The sequence below is a fragment of the Temnothorax americanus genome, unplaced genomic scaffold (genome assembly GCF_048541705.1).
Source record: "Temnothorax americanus isolate GAGA-0224 unplaced genomic scaffold, ASM4854170v1 Scaffold25, whole genome shotgun sequence".
In the NCBI taxonomy this organism is placed as follows: domain Eukaryota; kingdom Metazoa; phylum Arthropoda; class Insecta; order Hymenoptera; family Formicidae; genus Temnothorax; species Temnothorax americanus.
This window is the reverse complement of record NW_027509391.1, coordinates 2028197-2049048: the sequence shown is the minus strand read 5'-3', so window position 1 is coordinate 2049048 and position 20852 is coordinate 2028197. Positions and strand designations below refer to the sequence as shown.

The following is a 20852-nucleotide window of genomic DNA, read 5'->3' as shown; positions in this document are numbered from 1 at the left end:
CGTCGCCGTGCCGTAAAAACGCGCAGGAAGAGCCTTCGTCGTTTTGTGCCGCGCCGCGTCCTGCCATTTAACGCTCTCCCGCCGTAGGTTCAAGGCCGACGAACCCAGACTGACCCGACTCGTCGTCGGGTTTAGGCTTGTGTCTGTAAACGTCATCGTGTGACCCAGTTTGCATAAGCCCGCGCCGCGCCGTAGACCTCGCGTGTACGCGGCGCGTATACGTGCACGCGATTCCGTGTGTACGCGCGCGCGCGCGCGCGCGATAGCTAACCCCTCGAGCTCGAGGCGATCGAGTCGGCAACACGCTACGCTTTTATTATTCACGAAGGAGGGTGCTCTTGCGCCTCGGCAGCACTGACATCAACTTTCGGAAGAGTCATCGGTTTTCTTCTCAGAGATACGGCGAAGGCTTCGGGAATTACGTTTGACTTAGTAGCTGCCTGAGAATATGTGAAATTTAGCGTAATAAATTCCGTTACTCCGTTACGTGCATACTGACGCAGCGATCGAAACGCGCTCGTAGAGTAGAGTTGTGACTTTTTCTTCTCTCCTACATCCAATCAAGCATCTTTATTTACTTTGAGTATTTTTATTTGCTGTTTTCTGTAAATGAAACTTTCACGATGTTAGTTACTTCTCAGCGAGAATCACTTCTTAAATAGGAACCGTAAAACGAAAAGTTGCAAAGGAAAAGCATCTTTCGTGTTCACGAAGACAGCGCATGAAAGTTGCATCCAACGAGATACAATAAATGAGCATCGGCCAACATCGGTCGTATATATACCTACACATTAAAATAATGTAATAAAACCGGCGAAATATCAAGTTTCAATTTGGTCGGCATTGAATTCTGCGAAATTCTCTAATATTAACTAACCATGCACGATCTCTCGTATAACTTGTCCCGATGTGCATCGGTAATCGAAGCGTTCAACCGGCCGCGGCCGTCTGCTATGGTTTGCCGATCGATGGCCGATGGATACACACGCGATGGTTTTCTGCAGGAAAGCAATCGCGTGGCCGGGAGAGGGTGAAGGGAGGGCGAACGAAAGAATTACCCCGAATATAACCGGAGATGCCGCGAAGGCGTACGACCTTCGCCTGAGTATATCGATTATTAGCGGACTAAAGCTGCCAGGCCGAGAGCGATCCGCTAATCCGCCATACGTCGTATTGTCAATCCGGTTACTATCGGATGGTAGTAGCAGTGTTAGGGGAAGGCGCCCCCGAATTCTTTTTTTCATCACGTGCCTAAAGGACTTCGCCCGATAGGGTGAGTTAAAGTAATTATTTATTCATTTGCGTAATATGATTTATCAGTTTTGATTTTCTGAATCGTGTGATCGAAAAGATGAAATTGTATTGGACTAAACTTTCTATGTACATTTTTGTAAAATGAACGTTATAAGAATTAAGCCCGTATTTTATGTCGAGATTTCGTCACTTTTCCAAATTTTGTAAGCGTTAGAGCTTTATTTATGTAATCTTAATCTTATGTCACAAACGTAATCTACTTCTGCGTAGTTACTTTGCATATTTTTTTTTCACCTTCTCGCTACTCAGTTTCCATAAAAAAGGAGTAGTCGGCATTTCGAGTCGCCTATTAATTTATTCCGACAGTGGCGGAAAAGACGGTAGGAGAAAAGGTAGACGGGTGACGGGTTACAGCAAAGTCGGTGTTTTCCAACGGAAACTTTTCACTTCGGTAGAAATGTATAATTCACTTTTGCGCACGGACGGGATTTTTGTTGAAAGCCGCGCAAAAGCGCGAGATAGTGGCCTGAGGTATTTCCCGTTCGAATTTTCCAGCCCTAAAGAGAGCAAGCAGCGCCATGCAATATTTATATGCCGCGAAACTGGAAATATATGTGTTAAAAATATCCACGGTTGTGTTCGGCATAGCCACCGAACTTTTAAAATTTCATGCGTTGGTTATAGCTGCGTATATGCAGAGAGCCGCGTTTTACATTCTGTAAAGTATTTAACGACGCGTTGAATAATTACGGAGTCGCGTAATGTTCGCGTAAATTCTTAGCGATTCCGCGCTGCAAGTAGTAATAAGAATAGTAAATCGACTACCCGTTCATGTTTTTTTCCCAACGTTATAATTGAATTCGCTATTTTAGAAAAAAAGGACAATATTCAAAACTTATTTTTTTATCATTTAGAAAGCCCAGAAAGTCTATTTCTGATATTTCAAGGGTAGAACTTTTCCTAAAATAAATAATTCATTTTACATCTCGTTTCACTCACGATTGCTTTGCTTCGAAAATTGCTGCCTTTCTTCCTAATCCTCAAACGCGGTTAAAGCTTCATTATCGCATTCGGTGTCAGCCATATATGCGTTTACCGCGAACATTCCTGCTCGGAACATAACTGCGCTCTCGATCCGGGAATTGCACCGCGTCATCCTGTCGCAATATGTATCGTTTCTTTTACGATGCACTTGCGGCGAACCACGTGCACAACGGTGTTGAATTTGCAACCTCGTTCACGTCGTGCGCGGGTCAGAAACCATCAAAACTCAAAGTGCTCCAAAGGATGAGAGAGGGAGGGAGAGAGAGAGAGATAGAGAGAGAGAGAGAGTTATCCAGCAGCCTTCCTCGAGAAGTTTCCGAAGTCGGGATAACTTTTGCCTCCGACCGACGAGAACTCCCGAGAATATCGCGTCGTCGCGCTGCGCAACCCGTTAATAACTATCCGCGTTGACGTGTGCCACGGTCCTGGCCGACTTTGTGCATCGTCATTCGTTGGCCCGAGACGACGAGCACTATGCACCTGGCGGGTGAATGAGCCTCAGCACATTCTCTTATACGACGCAAATGAACGCAATAGAAACACGCGAGTACCGTGTTTCGCCGTGAACGATTTTCAAGTTTTATTTTTCTTCGCAAATCTTCTATCGTTTTTCTTTTTCATTGATGCAATGCGAAAAATATTAAATATGTTTTTTTTTTCTAAATTTATTTTGCCCGAAGTATAAAAATGTCCACTTTTCTCGCGGGACACGTCGCGGCTCATCGCGTTACGTCGTAACACGAAAGATTGGACGAAGCAAGGGACCAAGTGTCTCCAATAGATAGAATCCATTTCTCTGTCGAATGCCGGACTTTGTTCGTTTCGCGATTTTACGCTCGCTCGAGATGGCCCCTCGAAAAACCGAACCCGACGACGACGCAGACGTTACATTTCGCAATTGCGGGCGGGACGACCCGGCCAAGCGGAATGGAGATGCAAAGCCGCTCTAGATACGTTTGGATAAGCTCGAAGGAGCCCGCCCGCCGGTAGCGGTAGCGTTTATGCAAGTCGATTCCGCATCGGGGGACGCCCTGGAGTGCCGGCAAACTGGGTCGTCGCCATGCGCCGCGTCGCGCCGCGCCGGCCGGTGGCACATGTCGACTCACGTTTTTCTCTCGCATCCCTCCCGCGTATATGGCGCAGCTTGCCCCATCCTCTCCGACGTGATGTTCCCCATTCCCTCTTTTGACACAAAAGACTCAGATTTCGCCGACCGTATGACATTTTACGTATTCTTGTACAACCCTCCACTCAAAAACGGACGGCACGTAATGTTTTCCTTTAACCCGTTTTAGAATCGAGTTATTTTAGAAAAGTCACAACTCCCTCTGGGTGTTCTCTCTCTCTCTCTCTCTCTCTCTCTCTCTCTCTCTCTTTCTTTCCCTTTATCGTGGGTCTTGGACCTCGATTAACGCGCTGCAACACCGTTGTTAGAAAACAAAGTGACAATGGAGGGTAGGTTTTTCAGTGAATAAGAAACCGTTTGATAGTTTTATTTGACTTTATTTGACTTGTCTTTTATTGATAAAAGAACCGTATTTCGCTCATGCTTTTATTGCACTGGTTTATATATAACAAAGCTGTCACGCGTAGCCTCGCTTCTTCTGCGCTTGATGACGCGAAAAAAAAGCGAGAGCTTTTTACAGGTAAACTCGAATAACCTGCCAATAAATGCGAGCCGCCCTTTGTCGGACAACGGCGCAAAGTTTCTTTATTGTCTACTCCATTTTAAAATTGAAAAAATAACGTTCAGTTTTTTGTTTGAAGTAATACGATAGATTGTTCCTTACGTAAATCAAAAGGAGTCGCGAAGTGGAATGAAGTCAAGAAAATTAGTAAAGGACATTTATTTAATTAGCATAACAATCGCAGGTCTCTTCTTTTCTCAGCAAATTGTAAGCTAATATATTTAGAAGTTTCAGAATTTAGAACGGAAATGTATCCTCTTTTTTTAAATGTAATTGCAGATCGCGTTCGGTAGGCAGTATAGAACGACATTACAATAATTACATCGTTGCGTTTATTTGCGGGCGGGAGGGGCGGGGGAGGGGGAGGGGTCGCATTTGTTGTCGGCTCTTCTCTTTTGATATTATGCCTCGGTAATGCACTTCTTCGCGTTTCGCCTACGTTCACTTCGTCAGCAAGCCGCTCTTTCCTGCGGATGCAAATTAAGCGTTACAGTCAAGTAATTCCCTATCATCAGCCGGCCGAACAACAATGAAAGGTATTGCTTAACATGACGTCGTATATGCGAGGAGGCAATCGGTTACCTGGAATTAAGTGACTCAGAATTTCGTAGTGGCACCATGGACAAATCTAGGTCACGTTGACAACTTACGTTTCTCGGCTATGCTGAAGTAATTTTGAAACGCCCGTGTATTACCCGCACCGATGTTCCTTCTTTAACAAGGAGGACATCGCCTGTAGTAATATCACGAATGCACATTACGGCATTTCAATAAAATAGCGAAGTATTGTCGAAAACATGAAATAGTCATGTTAAACACAGCTCGCTTCCGGTGCTTATGTTTATTTTTACCAGCTTTATAATCAAAATGTTAATTTGTCGCATTTTATGCGACTGTTATGTTGCAAGTGGATCAAAATTAATTAAGTTTCGTAATTGCGGCACGACATTTTGCGATATTCGATCGGAAGAATCCAAGTCACGCTATCAGCTTGTGTTCCCAGCTGTGGTTAATTAATTTCGAAATGCATATGTTGGTCCGCAACGTTGTTTCTTCTCTTAACACGGCAGGCAGGTGCAATCGTGGAACGCTGGTTACGGTATTTCAATAAAATACGTTGTCAAGAACTTTGATATAATTCTTTTAACAGTAAATAAAGGAATTGACACTTGTTATCTGTTATCGGCACTATTACCAGTGACAGCCTTGTAATAAAAACGTTCGCTTTTGCAAGTCATGCTTCTACATCGTGAATATGTCAAAATTGCGTGAATTTACATATTAAGAGGATGACATTTCGAAATATGACTCTTCATCGACGTTGAGGCTCCAAAGCTCAATTTAGAATTCTTTCCCGCACATGTGATAGGAGATATTTACTGTTCGATTCGCGATAACATTCCAATCGATGATTCGTCAGTTCAGAATAGAAGGTGTGATGAAAACATGCTTTTAAATAGCAACTTCTGCGTTAGGTTTTTCCTTGCATTATTACTACGCGTGGAAAAGGCAGGAGGTGTGGGTCGTAAATCTCTGTCGAGAATGACTTATTGCCATCATCGGCGGACTCTGTCCGCGTCATCGCGATAGCGGCGCACAAACAATTCGTTGTATCGCGCCAATAAGCGTAATGCGCGTGCCGCGCGATGCATCGCGTTGCAACGAAGGAGGCGAAACGTAATCAATTATCGAAGTCGGATATCGGTAGGCGTAATTAATACGCACTGTATATCCGCCCATTGGGGCGACTATAAAAAGAAACGTCTCGCTCGGCTCGCCGGATACAAATGAATTTTCCATCGATCGCGTCTCGCCGAGGATGAGAATACATTTTTGCCCGACATAGGAAAAAAAATAAGTATTTAATCGGCGGATATTTACGAAGATCGGCGCGGAAGGGCGAGTTCGGCGATTTTTATTCCCGGAATAACGTCATCCCCTCGTCATCAAAATAACGAAGCCTGGCCGCCAAATAGCTTGCCCTCGGGTCATATCGACGTCTGGTCTGCTCTCGGGGACCTAATTTCGGGAACGAGGCCGCATAATGCGTCATGATTTCCTCTCGTGGATTATCCTATCGAGACGCGGGAGCGGGAGAAGAAAAATACTGCGAATTATGACGGCTGATGAAGACGGAGGAGGACGAGAGAGAGAGAGAGAGAGGGCGGCGAAAACGGCGGAGCGCGGAGCGAAAGACAAGAGTTGCCACGGGGAGGCAAGGTGGTCCAAACCAGATATCCTTTTGGTCAAACAGGTGCACGCGGAGCCGCCATACGCCGTCCTGGCGTGTGCCGTCTAACTATACGCCTTAATAATACACGGACGCGATTCCGTTCACGGCCGGCACGCACGCACACATTAACATAAACACAGGTCGTGAATGCGTGCGCGCGCGCGCACCCGGATGAACACATCGATCGATACGCATGTACGAGCAACAACTGGCCATCGAACATTTCCGTCGAACTTTTCATTTCGTTAATTTTGTATAATAGCATTCAAGTAACTTTCGAGGCGCTCTTTCGGAAAAATTCCCGTTTGTGCAACGGCGCAAAAATGATTGTGCAAATATAAATAATTCTGGATTCGCAACGCGGAGTCGTTAGTGATTTTTTTGCATAATTCTCGTTGCTGTTCGAAAAATATTGGTTTTTTTTTAATCTGTGTAGGAAAAATAAACGCAATGTAAGTAGAAATTGTTAATTTCATTAGTTTTTTCAGATTTGTTTGCAATAATTCTGCATGCGTATTAAAAGCTTCATATTGGTAATCCAGGATAATTACGGTGGTTAAATATTGCATCGCAATCGTTTCTGCGTCGTGCAAACTTTATGAAATGGTACGCATTTTACCGGTTTGAAAACGTATTTATATAAAAATTCGAAGTTTATTGAGCCGTCAATTTGATAGGATTTACGTAGATAATTTGAATATTAATATTCCACGGCCTGAGACTCGTTTTAATTAGGAATGTTTGGTGTAAAACTCGAGGCAGATGGCGCCATGGCGTCTAGTTCCGTCATGGCGGCGTCACTAACACTAACTCAATATACATGTATGTGTTGGTGTATGCGTGAGCCTAATCCGTGATACTTCGCGGCTAGTTCGATTCATCAATTCGATTCGATTCGACCGTAATAATCTTCTTTCGACTTTTTGATGAATCGAACTAGCCGCGAAGTATCACAGATAGGCTCACGCATACACCAACACATACATGTATATTGAGTTAGTGTTATTGACGCCCGCCATGACAGGACTAGACGCCATGGCGCCATCTGCCCCGAGTTTTACACCAAACATTCCTAATTAACAATCCGGTCGGGCCCGCGCCGCGTCGCCGGTGAATTTCAAAGCCCTTGTTATACGGCGCTTCATTTTCGATCGAGCGCATTTAGCGTTTAGCGTGTCGTCTCTGATGCATATCGAATCGCGGGGCGTACGCATTTCCGTACCCTCGCGCGACCGAGTCGCGAAGAGGAAGAGGAAAAGGGGGGAGAGGGGTAATGGGGTAAGGAAACCAGCGGGCGCCTCGAGAATGCTTCAGGTGTGCGTCGAGTAAGCCGGCAACCACGGGGAAAGGCAAAGGCCCTTATTCGATGCATCGGAGTACCACTTATACACGATGCGCTCTCGTCGGGCGTGTGTGTTGCATTCGCGGCGCGACACACGGCACGCACGCACGCGAGGACACGACACGCCTCGGATTCGGTGGGTGTAAAGGCACTCCACCTCGATGAAGAAGGCGCACGAGCTGGCACGAGCGCGGCCGTCGCGGCCGTGCTGTAACAATATTCGCGTCCCGACAGCGCGGTCGCTTTTTAAAGAGAGCGAGAACGCTTTCTCGTAATTATCGTTATCGGCCGTTCGCATCGCGCGATGCATCGCGCACCGTCGATCGGTGGTTATTCATTGTTCCTTCGCTCGGGCTCGTTCCGGGGCGATACATCATCGCCCCGGCGTGCGCGCGAAGCGTTTTATCGTTACGAGGCGTCACGGGCCCCCTCCCGGCGAGATCGTCCTGAAAAAGCTCGGGAAATCGAAGTAACGAGCGGCGCACATAATTCAATAACGGGAAGAAAGCATGCAGACAATCTTGTTTCGGAACAACTTTCTCGCGACAGATAAAGAAATGTTATAAAATATATATGTATGTAGAATGAAGTAGAAATGAGAGAGAGGCGTAAAATGCAAATTTCGGAACGTTGAAATATGATTGAAGTTTTCTAGAAAAATATAAAGTTTTGATACACAGCGATATGGGTGCGCGTTATCCCATCACGATACGCAGACTCGATAGCACGTGTAAAAATATAATTCGGCTCCGAATCGTTGTACAAGCGTTATTATTTATTATTTATGAAGTCTATAAGGAAGGAAAGTATATTTTGAAAATCTTTCTAATTTACGGATTTATATATTTCTAAATAATTATCTTCAATTTATTCACTTCCTTAAATTCGTATGCCGTATTGGTTTTATTAATGCTATTAACTCGCATAATCTATCAGGTGGAACTGTCGGTATAAACTGGAGCTAGTTGAACAAGCAATTGCAGCGCCGATCATCGATGAACCTCGCGTCATTGAATACATTAATTCGAGCCGAGTTTAGTCACGTCGCGGCTCGGATTCCGCGATAAACTTCCACTGCTCGTAAAAGCCGTAGCGCAATGAAATACGAGAGTAAGTTGTAAGGACCGGGGCCGGGGAATGAATGCAGAAATCCAAGCCGCTATAAACAGCGTATCGGTACACTATACGCGAATGTCGGAAACATACATTCCCTTCCTTATGCGATAAACAACGAGTATAGCGAGGAGGAGGAACTTAACAAAGACAAACGCTCGAAAGATTTTCCGTGACTTGGATTCAATTATTGCCCTCTCCGGGTTAACGTTCTCTTATTCGCCTCGAAAATGGATCGGCAAATTAAGACCTGCGAATCGAAAGTCACGCCCAGAATTACATGTTAAGAGATTTTTTTTTATCCTCCTAGTAGTATTTACCTTTGTATTTCACCCCGTGTGTAAGAGTCAACGACGAGCGCGCGGGATCGTCGATAAATCCCGGGGTGAGAGAAAGGTTTCCCCTGGCAACCTAAACACGCATAAATCTCTCAATCGAGTCGAGCTTCCCGCTTGCCGAAGTTTCCCGCTTTCCGAAGGAGGGTTCTTCAACCCTGACGACAGCAGTTCGACGGCGCGCGATATTGCGAACGGTACAGGCGCACACTCGCTCTTGCGTCGGCCTCGCTCGTAGGGCCCCGACGCGGATCCCAATGGGCCCCGTCGTCGCGTTGCTCAAGAGGGAGGGCGGGAGGGGGGAGATACGTAACAAAGCCCTCGGTGCCCTCGGTTCGCGCAGGTGAAGCGACCGTCTGCTCGCCAAGCTGCGCGCGTTCGCGTTCGCGCAGGGGCCCCTCTCGTTGGCGCGTGTTTCGGGGCCCGTTTACCGTACCACCGGCGCGGCGTGGCGCGGCGCGGCGCGCCACCCGGCAGCGAGCAACAGCGGCGAGCAGCAGCAGCAGCGGCGGTAGTAAGCAGAAAATCGTGCCGCGCGGCGATGCCGCCCGACTAGAAGGGGCCCCTCGGCCCCTCCGAGCTTCAGTCAACCGACGCGCGTCGCTAAGACCGTACGCGCCGCGCTCGCGCTGGCGCGATTTAAATTTCTCTACCGTCGCAGTCGATTGTATTGCTGTGAATCGTTACCGGGAACCCGCGAACCAGTTCTAGACGATCGAAGTTTGCCAGCGCGACAAGAAGAAGCTCTTCGCGAAGGTTCCATTAATTTCTGCTTGGGCTCGCTCCGCTCCGATATAGCGAGACCACATAGATTCCTAAGGTTGCGCCGTTATAGCACCGATCGATCGATTCGGGCGAAGTCGAGGGTGAAAAGGAGATTGGAACCTTTAACCAAGGGGTTTTTACTTCGTCCCCTATCGATTGTGTAATACGCGGACGCGAGAAGGCACGTCGCGTCTCATCGAGCCCTGGCGTTGTGACATTTAAATCTGCGTCGGCCAAAAGTGTTGACCGTGCGATTTGCAAGTTTGCGCCGTTATCGATCGTTTCACGGGTGTGAAGTGTTTCACGGTATGGCAAAAGCCGTCGTTGTGGGGGTCAATTTGACGGAGAGAGCGCGAGCGAGACAACAAAAGCGGAGATGCGCGTGCGATCATCGGGCGTATGCATGCTTGAATTAATCGACGTGCGTGTCATCGAGCTTGAAGCTCATTTAAATTCTACTCGCCGTGAAATGTTGATGAGGAGGTGGGGCATTACGTGCGGACAAAGTTGTGCGCAGTATCGATCGGTGTTGAGTTTCAAAACGAGAGGTTCAACTGACGCGCGCGCGTCCCTATTGGTTCGCGGATGAAGTATATCGCGTGACGTTCTTCATGAAGCGTTCTCTCCGTTCTCCGCGCGCATATTCATCATTCGCTGTCGTCAGCGAGTTATCACCGTCTCATTAAAATTTGTTTCGCGGCGATCAATTGTACCGCCGCCGTGCGGCGACGTTGACGAGGAATTACGAGGAAACCTGTGTGTCATCGATCGGAGTTTGGTTTCGCAACGAGTTTTTCGTTCCCGCCGAGGCTGATGGAGCACAAAGGAAAAGAATCTCTTCAACGACTTTTTTAAGTCGCTCACGCGGCGACCGCGTTCCACGACTCCTCGCGAAGCGACATCGAACAATGTCGCGATCTACATCGCGCATCGTTATTGCGCTCGTTATTTGTAATTAAGATTTCCGGGCTTTGTGTGAAGCGCAGTAAGGACTTTGCGCGCCTCGTGCCGTCCAACGTATTAAGCGAGTGAAATCCCCGAGTCACGCCAAGTGACGCAAAATCGATATTTTCAGAACACCATCGCCGGAAGTTTTCGAGGGGGGCGGCGATCTGAATTCGTGGACGTGACGCTTGTTGTTCACGGCCGCTGATCCGTTCGCTCGTGGCGATCAGTCGGGTCAGCGAGAGTGTCGCGATCAGAGTGCGCGGCGTGAAGCATCGACGCGCATCGCGTTCCCCGAAGATAGGGTCCCATTTCACGGGGGACCGCGGGCGTTCTTATTGACCGCTTTATTGTCCGCCTGTCATCGTTCGCGTGCTCACGCGTGCGTCACCTCCAGTCGCGAACGTCGCCGGAATGACAATTACTTCCTTCCACGCACGCAGTAGGAACAATTAATCGACGAGGAGGAAGCAGTGCCGAAGCGATCGGACTGGTACGTACACGTGTCGCCAGCGCACTCGTTTTTCAGAGCTCACTCTCCCCCCCTCCGAGAAGAGGGGCACACGTTGCGCGGCCGCGCCAAGTTCCGTAAAGTTTGTACATAGATGACCCCGAAGAGAGGACCTTTTCCCAGTTGGATTTAGTCGGGTCTGGGTCAGTCGCTCAGGTGTAAGCGAGCCTCGGGGAGGCGTGTTGGCGCTTCCGGTGCGAAACGTGGATCCACACCCTCCGCCGACCTTGAAGAGGGGTCTCTCTCTTCTTTTTTTTTCACGCTGCCCGTACCCGTGATACCGCGCGCTCCGTTCCCTCTTTTTTTTCCCCCGACGACGCCGGAAGTTAATCTCCAACTTTCGCGAGCGGGACGCAAGTTTTAACGAAACGCGCCCCCGAAGTTCGCGCCGAGGGTTTCGGAGCCTCGCAAATTTGCGACCTTGAAGAATTTCTTCGCGCGCCGACACACCTGTCTTCACGGGCGAAGCGTTTCCTCGCGCGATGCCATGACGTGGATATCGGAGCAAGTCCGCCGGCTTTTGGAGAACGCCTCGCAGCTGGAATAGACTTTCCGGTGGATCTTGATCTGACGTTTCCTTGACGCAACCTTGAAGAAAACTTTTTGCCCGTTTTTTTTACCCGCGCAACCTCGCGTGTGTGGGGCGCCAGTTTCGATTCGTTCCTCGCGCGCGCTCGCGTGCGGATTTTCAATGTTCCGCGGATAATGTGAGCTTTGTATTTAAGTGCGCTGAATGCTCCGCTTGTGCGGCAAGCAGACGCCTCTCGCAATTTCCTTAGATAAAGCCGATTCCACGCTGGTGCACTGTGCGGCGCGATAACAAGACCGAACGTAATCCACTTCGATAACAAAAAGAAAATATCTCTTACAAGATACAGCTCCGTTTCGTAAACGGAGTCGTGCGAATTCAATTCAGCCCACCGTTAAAATCTAATTACGAAAATCCAGGACTGATAATAAACTCAATTTAATCTTGAAGAATCGACGAATTATCTCGAAAAATCTCGCGGGTGCGTAATTTAACGCGATCGGACGAGAGTCGAGTTTCTTCGGGGATTCCTGAGCACCAGAAGTCGCATCTTGACGCAGCATCCCTGGGCAAAACGTGCTGTCGGACGACCGCGTCTTACTCGCGCAGCGAACAACGTGAGTAACATGAGACAGAAGCAGCAACGGCAGCGGCAGCAACGTGGACGATAACTCATGTTCAGCAGGTTCGAGCTACTTCAGGGCGGTGTCAGCTATCTTCTGTTATCATCAGGTGCGCAACATCTAGTCGTTTGTTCGCCCTCGCTCCATGCCGCTCGATTTGCTCGATCTTGATAGGTCGATCGATTGTAGACGACGACGACGACGACGATGGCAAGTCGAATGGCTCACGGAGCTCGCCACCGTCGGAGATAACTCGACGATGAATTCACGGCGCATTGTTGCACCGGCGTGGCGCGCGCATTGCACGGGTTGACCGACGTTGTTACGCACCTGGAGAACGCCGCCGCCTGGCAAATTTCGAATCTCGATGATCATCAGCACGCCAGCTGACTCCGAGCGGCCGGCCGTTCCCCGCGTTTCTGGATCGGTCGCCGCGGGGGGGGGGGAGGCAGAGGGATCGGTCGGTGATTTTATAGATCGCGCCGCGCGTGGATAAATTTAAACGTGCGAAATTATTCATACGAGTCGTATTCGCGCTCGTCTTTGCGGCTAGTCGCGCGGAAAACCGCGGGAAACAACACACCGCCCGTATTTCTAGACAATATTAAATCACGCACAGATCCCTGCCCCTTTTGTTTAAGCACTTAATATTTTATTTAGACACCGGGTGAGAATTACGGAGGCGTAAACTTTCACGTTGAGAGATTTAAGCGGAGTCAACGTGACTCTCGGCTCGATTATTGACACACGTGCGCTAACAAGATACGTAACGGCCTCGTGATACTTCGGCGCTAATTATTTTCCTGACATCGAGAGTGGCGGCTGTTGCGCGTTGCGTCACTGATTGATCGCAGTCATCCCTAGTCGACCGCTGTGTGGATTTGCAACGGGACGAATATTGATAATTAGGCGGAAGGTCGCCGGATAATTTCGTACCTATTGTTGAAATGACGGCCATGACGGCCGATGAATAATACCTCGGTGTGCAATTATATACAATCGTTTATTGACATTATAACCGAGTGCCTTCTGATCGTGAATATAAATTATTTAATGTGCGCGCAACAGGAAGACAATATCTTTACAAAACACATTTCTCATTTATAAAAAAAAAAAAAACGCGCAAAAGTGTATAAAGAGGAGAAAACGGCAATTGTCTGACGCATTTATTCGTTAAGGCTCGTTTAACATATTTTATGCGACATAAAGAAAATTATTTAGTGTTCAATGCTAATACGAATCCAAGGGGGTGGGTGAAAGATCTCTCGGTCGTACATAAGGAAATCCTTCCTCTTCTCGCCGGAATTATTTTCGGCTGCCGCAGCAATTTCTTGCGTGCGGCTTCGTAATAACGTCGAAGCACGCGCTTCCACATTAAACGAGCGTGGTGATAAAATAAGGGTGATAAAATACTACGGCGCCCCCCGTAACGACGGGCGGTGTATGTGCGCGCTGACTCGCCCCGGTGTGTTCAGCCCTCTATATTTCGAATTTAACGCCGTGTATACCCTCCTCTCTCTCTCTCTCTCTCTCTCTCTCTCTCTCTCTCTCTCTCTCTCTCTCTCTCTCTCTCTCTCCGCTTTCATGCCGCAGAGCGACTCGTCCGGGGGCTCTCCCGAGTCCCTTTCCCATGACATACGTTGTGTGTGCATGCGTGCACGTTGCGTGTACGCCATTGTTTACGCAATGCCGGTCGCCGCGCCGGTCGACCCGCGCGCGCTCTCTGCTCTTCCACCTCTTCCTTTCATCGTTACTTCCTCTGTCCCCCTCCCCCTCCTCCTTCTGTCGCGGCAGCAAGCAGGTCATCGAATTTCTAAAGGCGAATTTCTCGCGCGCGACAGACGGTCCCGGTTCGAAAGACCGTGTGTTGCGTGGAACGACAAACCGCTTCTTCGTACATCTACCTACCTTACATTTTCGTCAAACCTACCTGGATCTCTTTTCGCCTTGTCCCGAAGTCGTTAACCGCACTTCCCCTGTCGAATCGCACGATACTTCGGGTCACGGTGATTCTGACAATAAGTCTCACTATGTGCTCACGTAAAAGTTATATAGACTCGTTAGGAAGTTGTCTCTCTCCTAAGAGCGCAGACTTAACATCTAAAATTGAAGAAGAGATTTAATAGGTCTGTTTTTTTATTGCTGCACTAGAACTTCCCTTCTCGCTTTCGCCAAATTGCAAACATATACCTATTTCACTTTGTAAGTACAGAGAGCGTACATTAGTCCAGCAATAAAAAACAGACCTAATTATACAAGACTGTACTTGAGTCTCCTTTTATTCTCCATTACAAATAGAGGAAGAAAATCGTTCACTTCGAACTGACTTGATACGAGTTTACCAGTTAGACAGATTGTTTATTCAAACACAATATTCGCTCACCGGACATTCGGTTTAACGTAATGCATGCGGCCGGTAATTAGACAGACCATACAATAAGCTTCTACACTAATTTTGCTAATTTTGCCGTTCTTATTTTTTCTGTTGCAGAACGCCAGCACAACGCCAACAGACTGTCTGCGTAAGTACATTGACCTAACGACTTTCATGTTAAACATTTTCTTACCTTTTCGCACGAAGCTCCCATAAGTAACTTTATCTGTTCTCATTTCCTAGTCGAGACCTCACACACACATTCAAAAAGGTACTTTTTACTTTAAAACAACGTGTATTTCGTATGCGTTGACGACGGGAGCAGCGCGCACGATTAATTATGTATTCGAGTCGGGTAATCGATATAACTTTTTTCCCTCTCGCTCTTTCGCGTCGGGCAATTCGCGTTTTCTTAACAGTGCATCAGTGTTTAAATAGGTAATATCGTAGTTACGTCGGCCGCGAGGCAAACCGCGCGCGGATTTGATGGAATAATAAAATAAAAGAGCGATTGCAGGATGCGCGCGTCGGTAAACATATACTGGTTACATTGTAAACTGTAAAGTTTACTGCAGATTCTCGCAGGGGTTTTTAATTAAACCGTGCAGCGCGCCGTAATTTTTCGGGACGTTGACCATTTTGCCAAATATTTTGTTTTCCGCCGCGCGCACGCAAACACATCGTCACGCGGTCTCTCCGCTGTTTACTCTTAAACAAGCAGTTTTAATCCGCGCGGAAAAAAAAGTGCCGCGGAATCCCGCGGGGATGAATGAAATTACGAAAGGCGGAAGCGCGGGCGAAGGGGATTGTTCGACGGTGACGTAAGTGTCTTGTATCGGACGTTACGTGCGCGTATGAAGGAAAAGACAAAAAGAGAACGGAGGCTCCGCGAAGGATTTGGAAAGGAAATACACGCGAAAGAGACAACGAGGAAGAGGAGTTTGGGCAGCACGTGGACGCCGCTAATAAAGATGTTTCGAAGTTTCTCACGTGTCATGGGTTTCTTGCCTTCGCGGCGGAACGGTTAGAACTTTCTTTCCCCTCTCGCGTATAGAATCCCTTCGTACATTTTTATGACGGACTTACCAGGGTCTTCTTACCCCATCGTCGCCTTTCTTTCCGACCGTTCTCTGAAATTCCCTCGTGAACTTGGAAACCTCCCGCGGAGAAAAACTCCTCGTTTACGATGATGCGATATATATCGCGCTTGTATCTATCTCGATTCGGCAAATCTGCCGATAAATAAACGGTAAATATATCGTCTTATATTATTAATTTAATCGCACTCAATAAAAATTAAAAAGCTCTTGTTGGGCTTGTCTTTTAGTTACAGCTAATTAGTCGCGATTTAGAACTGCTTTATTTTTTATTGAAATTGCGTATACAACGAAAGATAGTCACACTTTTGTTACCGCAATTATAACAAAGAGTTCGACAACAAAGAAATCGCTTCCAAAGGCAAGGTAGTTTATCGCTCTTCATCGGTACACTCTGCATGCCTTCGCGCGATAATGCCGGCTATCTAGATCTCACGGCGAGATAAACTAAAACGTAACGGATGTATAACCGGCGAAAGTATCGCGCGGGGTTGCGACGCACGTAGCGACTCGTAAATTGAATTCGCGGATATCGGTGGATTTTCGGGAGACGGGAATTTACGCCGCCGTTGCACTCGCTCGCGGGCGAGAGAAAGGGATTAACGAGCCGACGATAAAAGGGTAGAGAGGCAGGACACGTATCTCCCACTCTCACGTCCGCTCTTTTTCAGGGTTTCAACCCCTTCTAACGATCCCTCCTCCTAATAACCGCCATCGCGCAACGCTTTTGTCCGATGGAGAAGTGGGTCGCGGCATCCGCGACTGGACCGCCTTTTTCCTTCGTGTTTCACGAAGCTCCTCTCGCACCGCAGAGTTTCGGCCGATCTTTTATTTGTACGCGCCGTATGTTGTCCGGAAGGGGTGCATAATCGGTGCCCTAAGCGAAAATTATTTAATCGCCCGCCGGCTGTCACTCGTCGGCTCACAGGGAGAGTTAAAAGCGCTATAATTGATCCGTTAATACCCGGTGTTTTCTCCGACAACACAAGAATGAATTGTCCCGAGAATTAATCTCCAAATGAATTAATCAATGTGTTCCTTCAAATAAGGATACACGGTTCCTTTTGCGCTTGCACCAGCTCGCACCCCTTTTTCTAGAGGTCGATCTCGATATTCTTCCGCGGGGATATCTTTCTTTTTCCCCGGGCGGGTGATTGACGCGGGCAATTAAATTTTAGTTCCCGGCTCATAAAAGTCAGAATAGACCGCAAATACACCAAGTACCGTGAAAAAACACCGGGGCTTGTTCCATTTGCTTAGTTTGCAATATAACCATCAGAAACTCGAGTGCGTTATCAGACGAGAGCGGCCTGTGGCCTTGCGCGATCCGATAACGCGCTTAAGTCACATTACTCTTAAACGAGCTGATAACGAGTTTCGGTTATTTGCGAACGCTCGATAATAACGTGTACATAATATTTCCGTCACGAGTCTTATAGGTATTTTTGTAATCCTCCATTTTTAATTTTCAATTAATAGCCCCGGCGTTGTGTCGGCTTGACTCTCCCGAGTCTCTCTTTTGAACTCGAGAGCTGAAACTCTCAATATCCAACTCCTGTTGCATGCGGATCACGATTGCAAAACGGTTAATTAATAATTACTTTTCCCGCGCACGTTTACGTTCCGTCCGCCGATCACGCGCGAAATTTACGAGCGCGTCCGATCGCTCGATTATTTCGTGCCTCGTCGAGCGTCTTCTGGCGCACGGCGTGCACATTGTATATCGCGAATCGCGATAACGGTTTATCGGGATACCTATCTGCGGTATGTGCGCGAGTTGCAGACGTAAGCAGCATCGTCGACATATAGGAAACCGGCTGCGCGCGCCGGAGATCTCTCGCTACAAGCTTTTCGCGCCCATATTTCGCCATTACCAGCAACGGCGGTGCTTGTATTCGGGAATTCAGTTGGTTTACCCGCAGTTTCCTCGATATGAGATTCGCGACAGCGAAGTCTAAATTGCACGAATCGTATAATAGTTGTCCATCGCGATGCGCGTTAGAATTGGAAACGGAAACGTACGCGCATAAAAATAATTAAATTGTAATAAAGTAAATAATTTAGTAATTTAATATATATATATATATATATATATATATATATATATATATATATATATATAGTACGTTTCCGTTTCCAATCCTAACGCGCATATATATATGCTTGATAATTATAACTATGCATCATGCGTAATACTTTCAGAATTGAAAGATTGAGAGAGCTATAAAAGTTAGGCGAGCCGAGACACGTTAAGAACGACAAGTTATTAAGTGTGAATTGAGAGTTACGAGGCTGGGGGTTAAAATTTGCGCGTCGCACAATTTGAAAAATTTTATTCGTTGAGGACAGAATGAAGTGAATATTCATGTACTTTATTGGCGGAATAAAACGAGAGAGAGAGAGAGAGAGAGAGAGAGAGAGAGAGAGAGAGAGAGAGAGAGAGAGAGAGAGAGAGAGAGAGTGTGTGTGTGTGTGTGTGTGTGTGTGTGTGTGTGTGTGTGTGTGTGTGCGCGCGCGCGCGCGCGCGTGCGTGCGTGCGTGCGTGCGTGCGTGCGTGCGTGCGTGCGTGCGTGCGCGCGTGCGTGCGCGCGTGCGTGCGCGCGTGCGTGCGCGCGTGCGTGCGCGTGTGCGTGTGCGTGTGCGTGTGCGTGTGCGTGTGAAGAACCAAAACTCCGTTATCAGGGCATTTGAGGATAATTTATAAAGCTCTTTAGAAACTTCTTTATCGAGTAACAATTTATGTTCAATAACCGAAAATCCTAGTCGCGATTCGATCAAGATTTAATTCAAGATTTAATTAGGCGTAATTAGGTTCAGTTAAGTGGGTATTGTAATTAGAAATAGAATAATTATTCTGTTTAGTAAGAGCGCGTCGATATATATATATACGTTCTATTAATTAAATTCTCCGCGATTTAATAATTTCGATTTGGTTTGAGCGTCAATTTATTGATTGGTTCTATAAATGTCTTTTTCGGTTGTGTTTCCTGAGCTTCTCTGGCAGTCTACGATGTACTTACATCGATGGCACTTACAATACGGCGCCACTAAGAGGGTGGGTGTCGAATGGCACCGCAGGCATCGTCGATCATCTTTCGCAACTCGATCGCGACGTGCGAACGACGGAGACGTGTGTAATCAGAAGGGGCATACGCGCGCGCGCGCGCGCGCGTGGTTCGACCTTATCTCGCGAGAGTAATGAGAACAAGAGTTTGCTTCGCGCCTCAAATCGAAGATGCCGCACGGATAAACGCGGAGGTAGAGAGAAGACCGGATTATACGAGTGAAATAAAAAGACGCGCGCCGTGCCTGGCGTCGCGACTTTTTCCAACTGCGATTGCGACGACGATGAAAAATTTGCTCTAGATTAAAATCGCCAGGTCGGAGGAGTTCAATGCCGCTCAAGAAATGCGTCGCAGGTATAATTCTTGGTGTATATATATATATATATATATATATATATATATACGAGGACGCGTTTAAGGATTATTCGACGCGCGCGAGTAAATTGCCTCTCTATGTACCTATAAGTACTCGTTTTTGTTTTATCTCGTTCGCGACAGTATTAGCCCCGAGAGAGGATATCAGAGAAATATTCCTGCTCGTGGATTGTGGAATTTGAGAAATTTTAGCGTAGTCGCGCTAATAAAAAATCTAGACGCTTTATAATTCGAGCGACGATGCTGTGGAATTTTGCTTTATTATACTTCTTCGCTATACGTGCTTTATTCGTCTATTTGAATTTTGTGTATAATGCATTCTCTTAAGATTGCATGGCTCACTAGGTTGTTTAACACCGTATTAATTATAACGAAAATATTCGCGCGATAGGATACGCGTATAGGAGGACTTCGCTGAATATGTGTTTCGCCGTCTGGGGACAGTAACGGGAATGTTTCGGGCGTGGGAGAGCGTCCTAAATTCGTCACTTTATGAATCCGTGATGGGCGTATCTCGTGTCCCGCAGATTTGCACCTCGCTGGCGGCGGCGATACGCGATAATCTGCTCCGCGGATCCATCTGTAGATTAAGGAGCCCATGCACTCTAAAGCGGGCAATCTCATTACCGCGGCCACGAAAAGTGACGGCTCGAAATGGCCGAAACGGCGCGTCGGGAATTTCTTGACGTGGTGGAAGCGTAAAAGTGCAGAACCGTCGGCGTCGGCTCTCTGGCTCACCTCGCGCCGGTTATGTGCTCCGGCGTTTCCACCGGCGTTAACTAAGCCGCGAGATTAAATCGGATGAGACGTCGTTAACCGGAGCAGCTCGTCTTGTATGTGTGTGTGTGTGTGTATATATATCTACACGCCTGTACGCGTGTGGGCGTGAGACGCCGTATGTCCGCTTCCGACTCCGGTTTTCGCGACGCGCCGGTTCGCGCCGCGCGAACGAAGTGAACGACCTACATCGCGAGAGCTCGTTACGGGCAGACCCTTTGTTACTCATCTCGCCGTTTTCCTGCCGCAACGATATATTCCGCAGTACGCTCGTGCGTGCGAGCGAGCAGACAGACCGCCCGGAGTTCGTTCTGTCGCGCGCGCGTTGCCGCGCGAGTGACTCCTGCCCGTAATCGCTTTGTTGAAACGGACGTGAGCGAGCTATTAACGGTGAACTCTCGGGGAGAATTTCGCCACCGGAGTGCTCGCGGAAATTTTCCATTTGCGTCGAGAATGCGCGATACGCGAAAACGAAAGAGCAACACGCGAAGAGGGGGGGGGGAATCAATCGCGCAATAATCGTGCTTTAAAGAGTGATTTCCACGTTTCTGTCAAATATTTAAAAACCTTGCTTTTCCGCACTTGCGATATCCTTGTTAAAAGGAGGTTTACCCGTTACGGCGTGCTGCGCGCGATGGGTATTCTATGAATAGCGACGCCGACGGCTCGCGCTGCGAATTCCTCCGAGACGTCTTTTTTAACGTCGCGACGTCGCGTCGTCGATCGACTAGAACGGGATTAACGGCGCGTCGCCGTTTGATTCGGCGTCCGTGTCTATTTTC

General features: G+C 47.7%; 1 protein-coding gene across 5 annotated transcripts in view; it reads left to right on the top strand.

The window, feature by feature from the left end:
- The window catches only part of Lilli (AF4/FMR2 family member lilliputian), a 209824-nt gene that overhangs the window by 167879 nt on the left and 21093 nt on the right, over positions 1-20852 (top strand). For all 5 annotated transcript variants that reach the window (XM_077408926.1, XM_077408929.1, XM_077408927.1 and 2 more), the window contains one exon: positions 14874-14904. In XM_077408926.1, coding sequence (XP_077265052.1) covers positions 14874-14904 — 31 coding nt within the window. The remainder of the gene's footprint in view (positions 1-14873; positions 14905-20852) is intronic.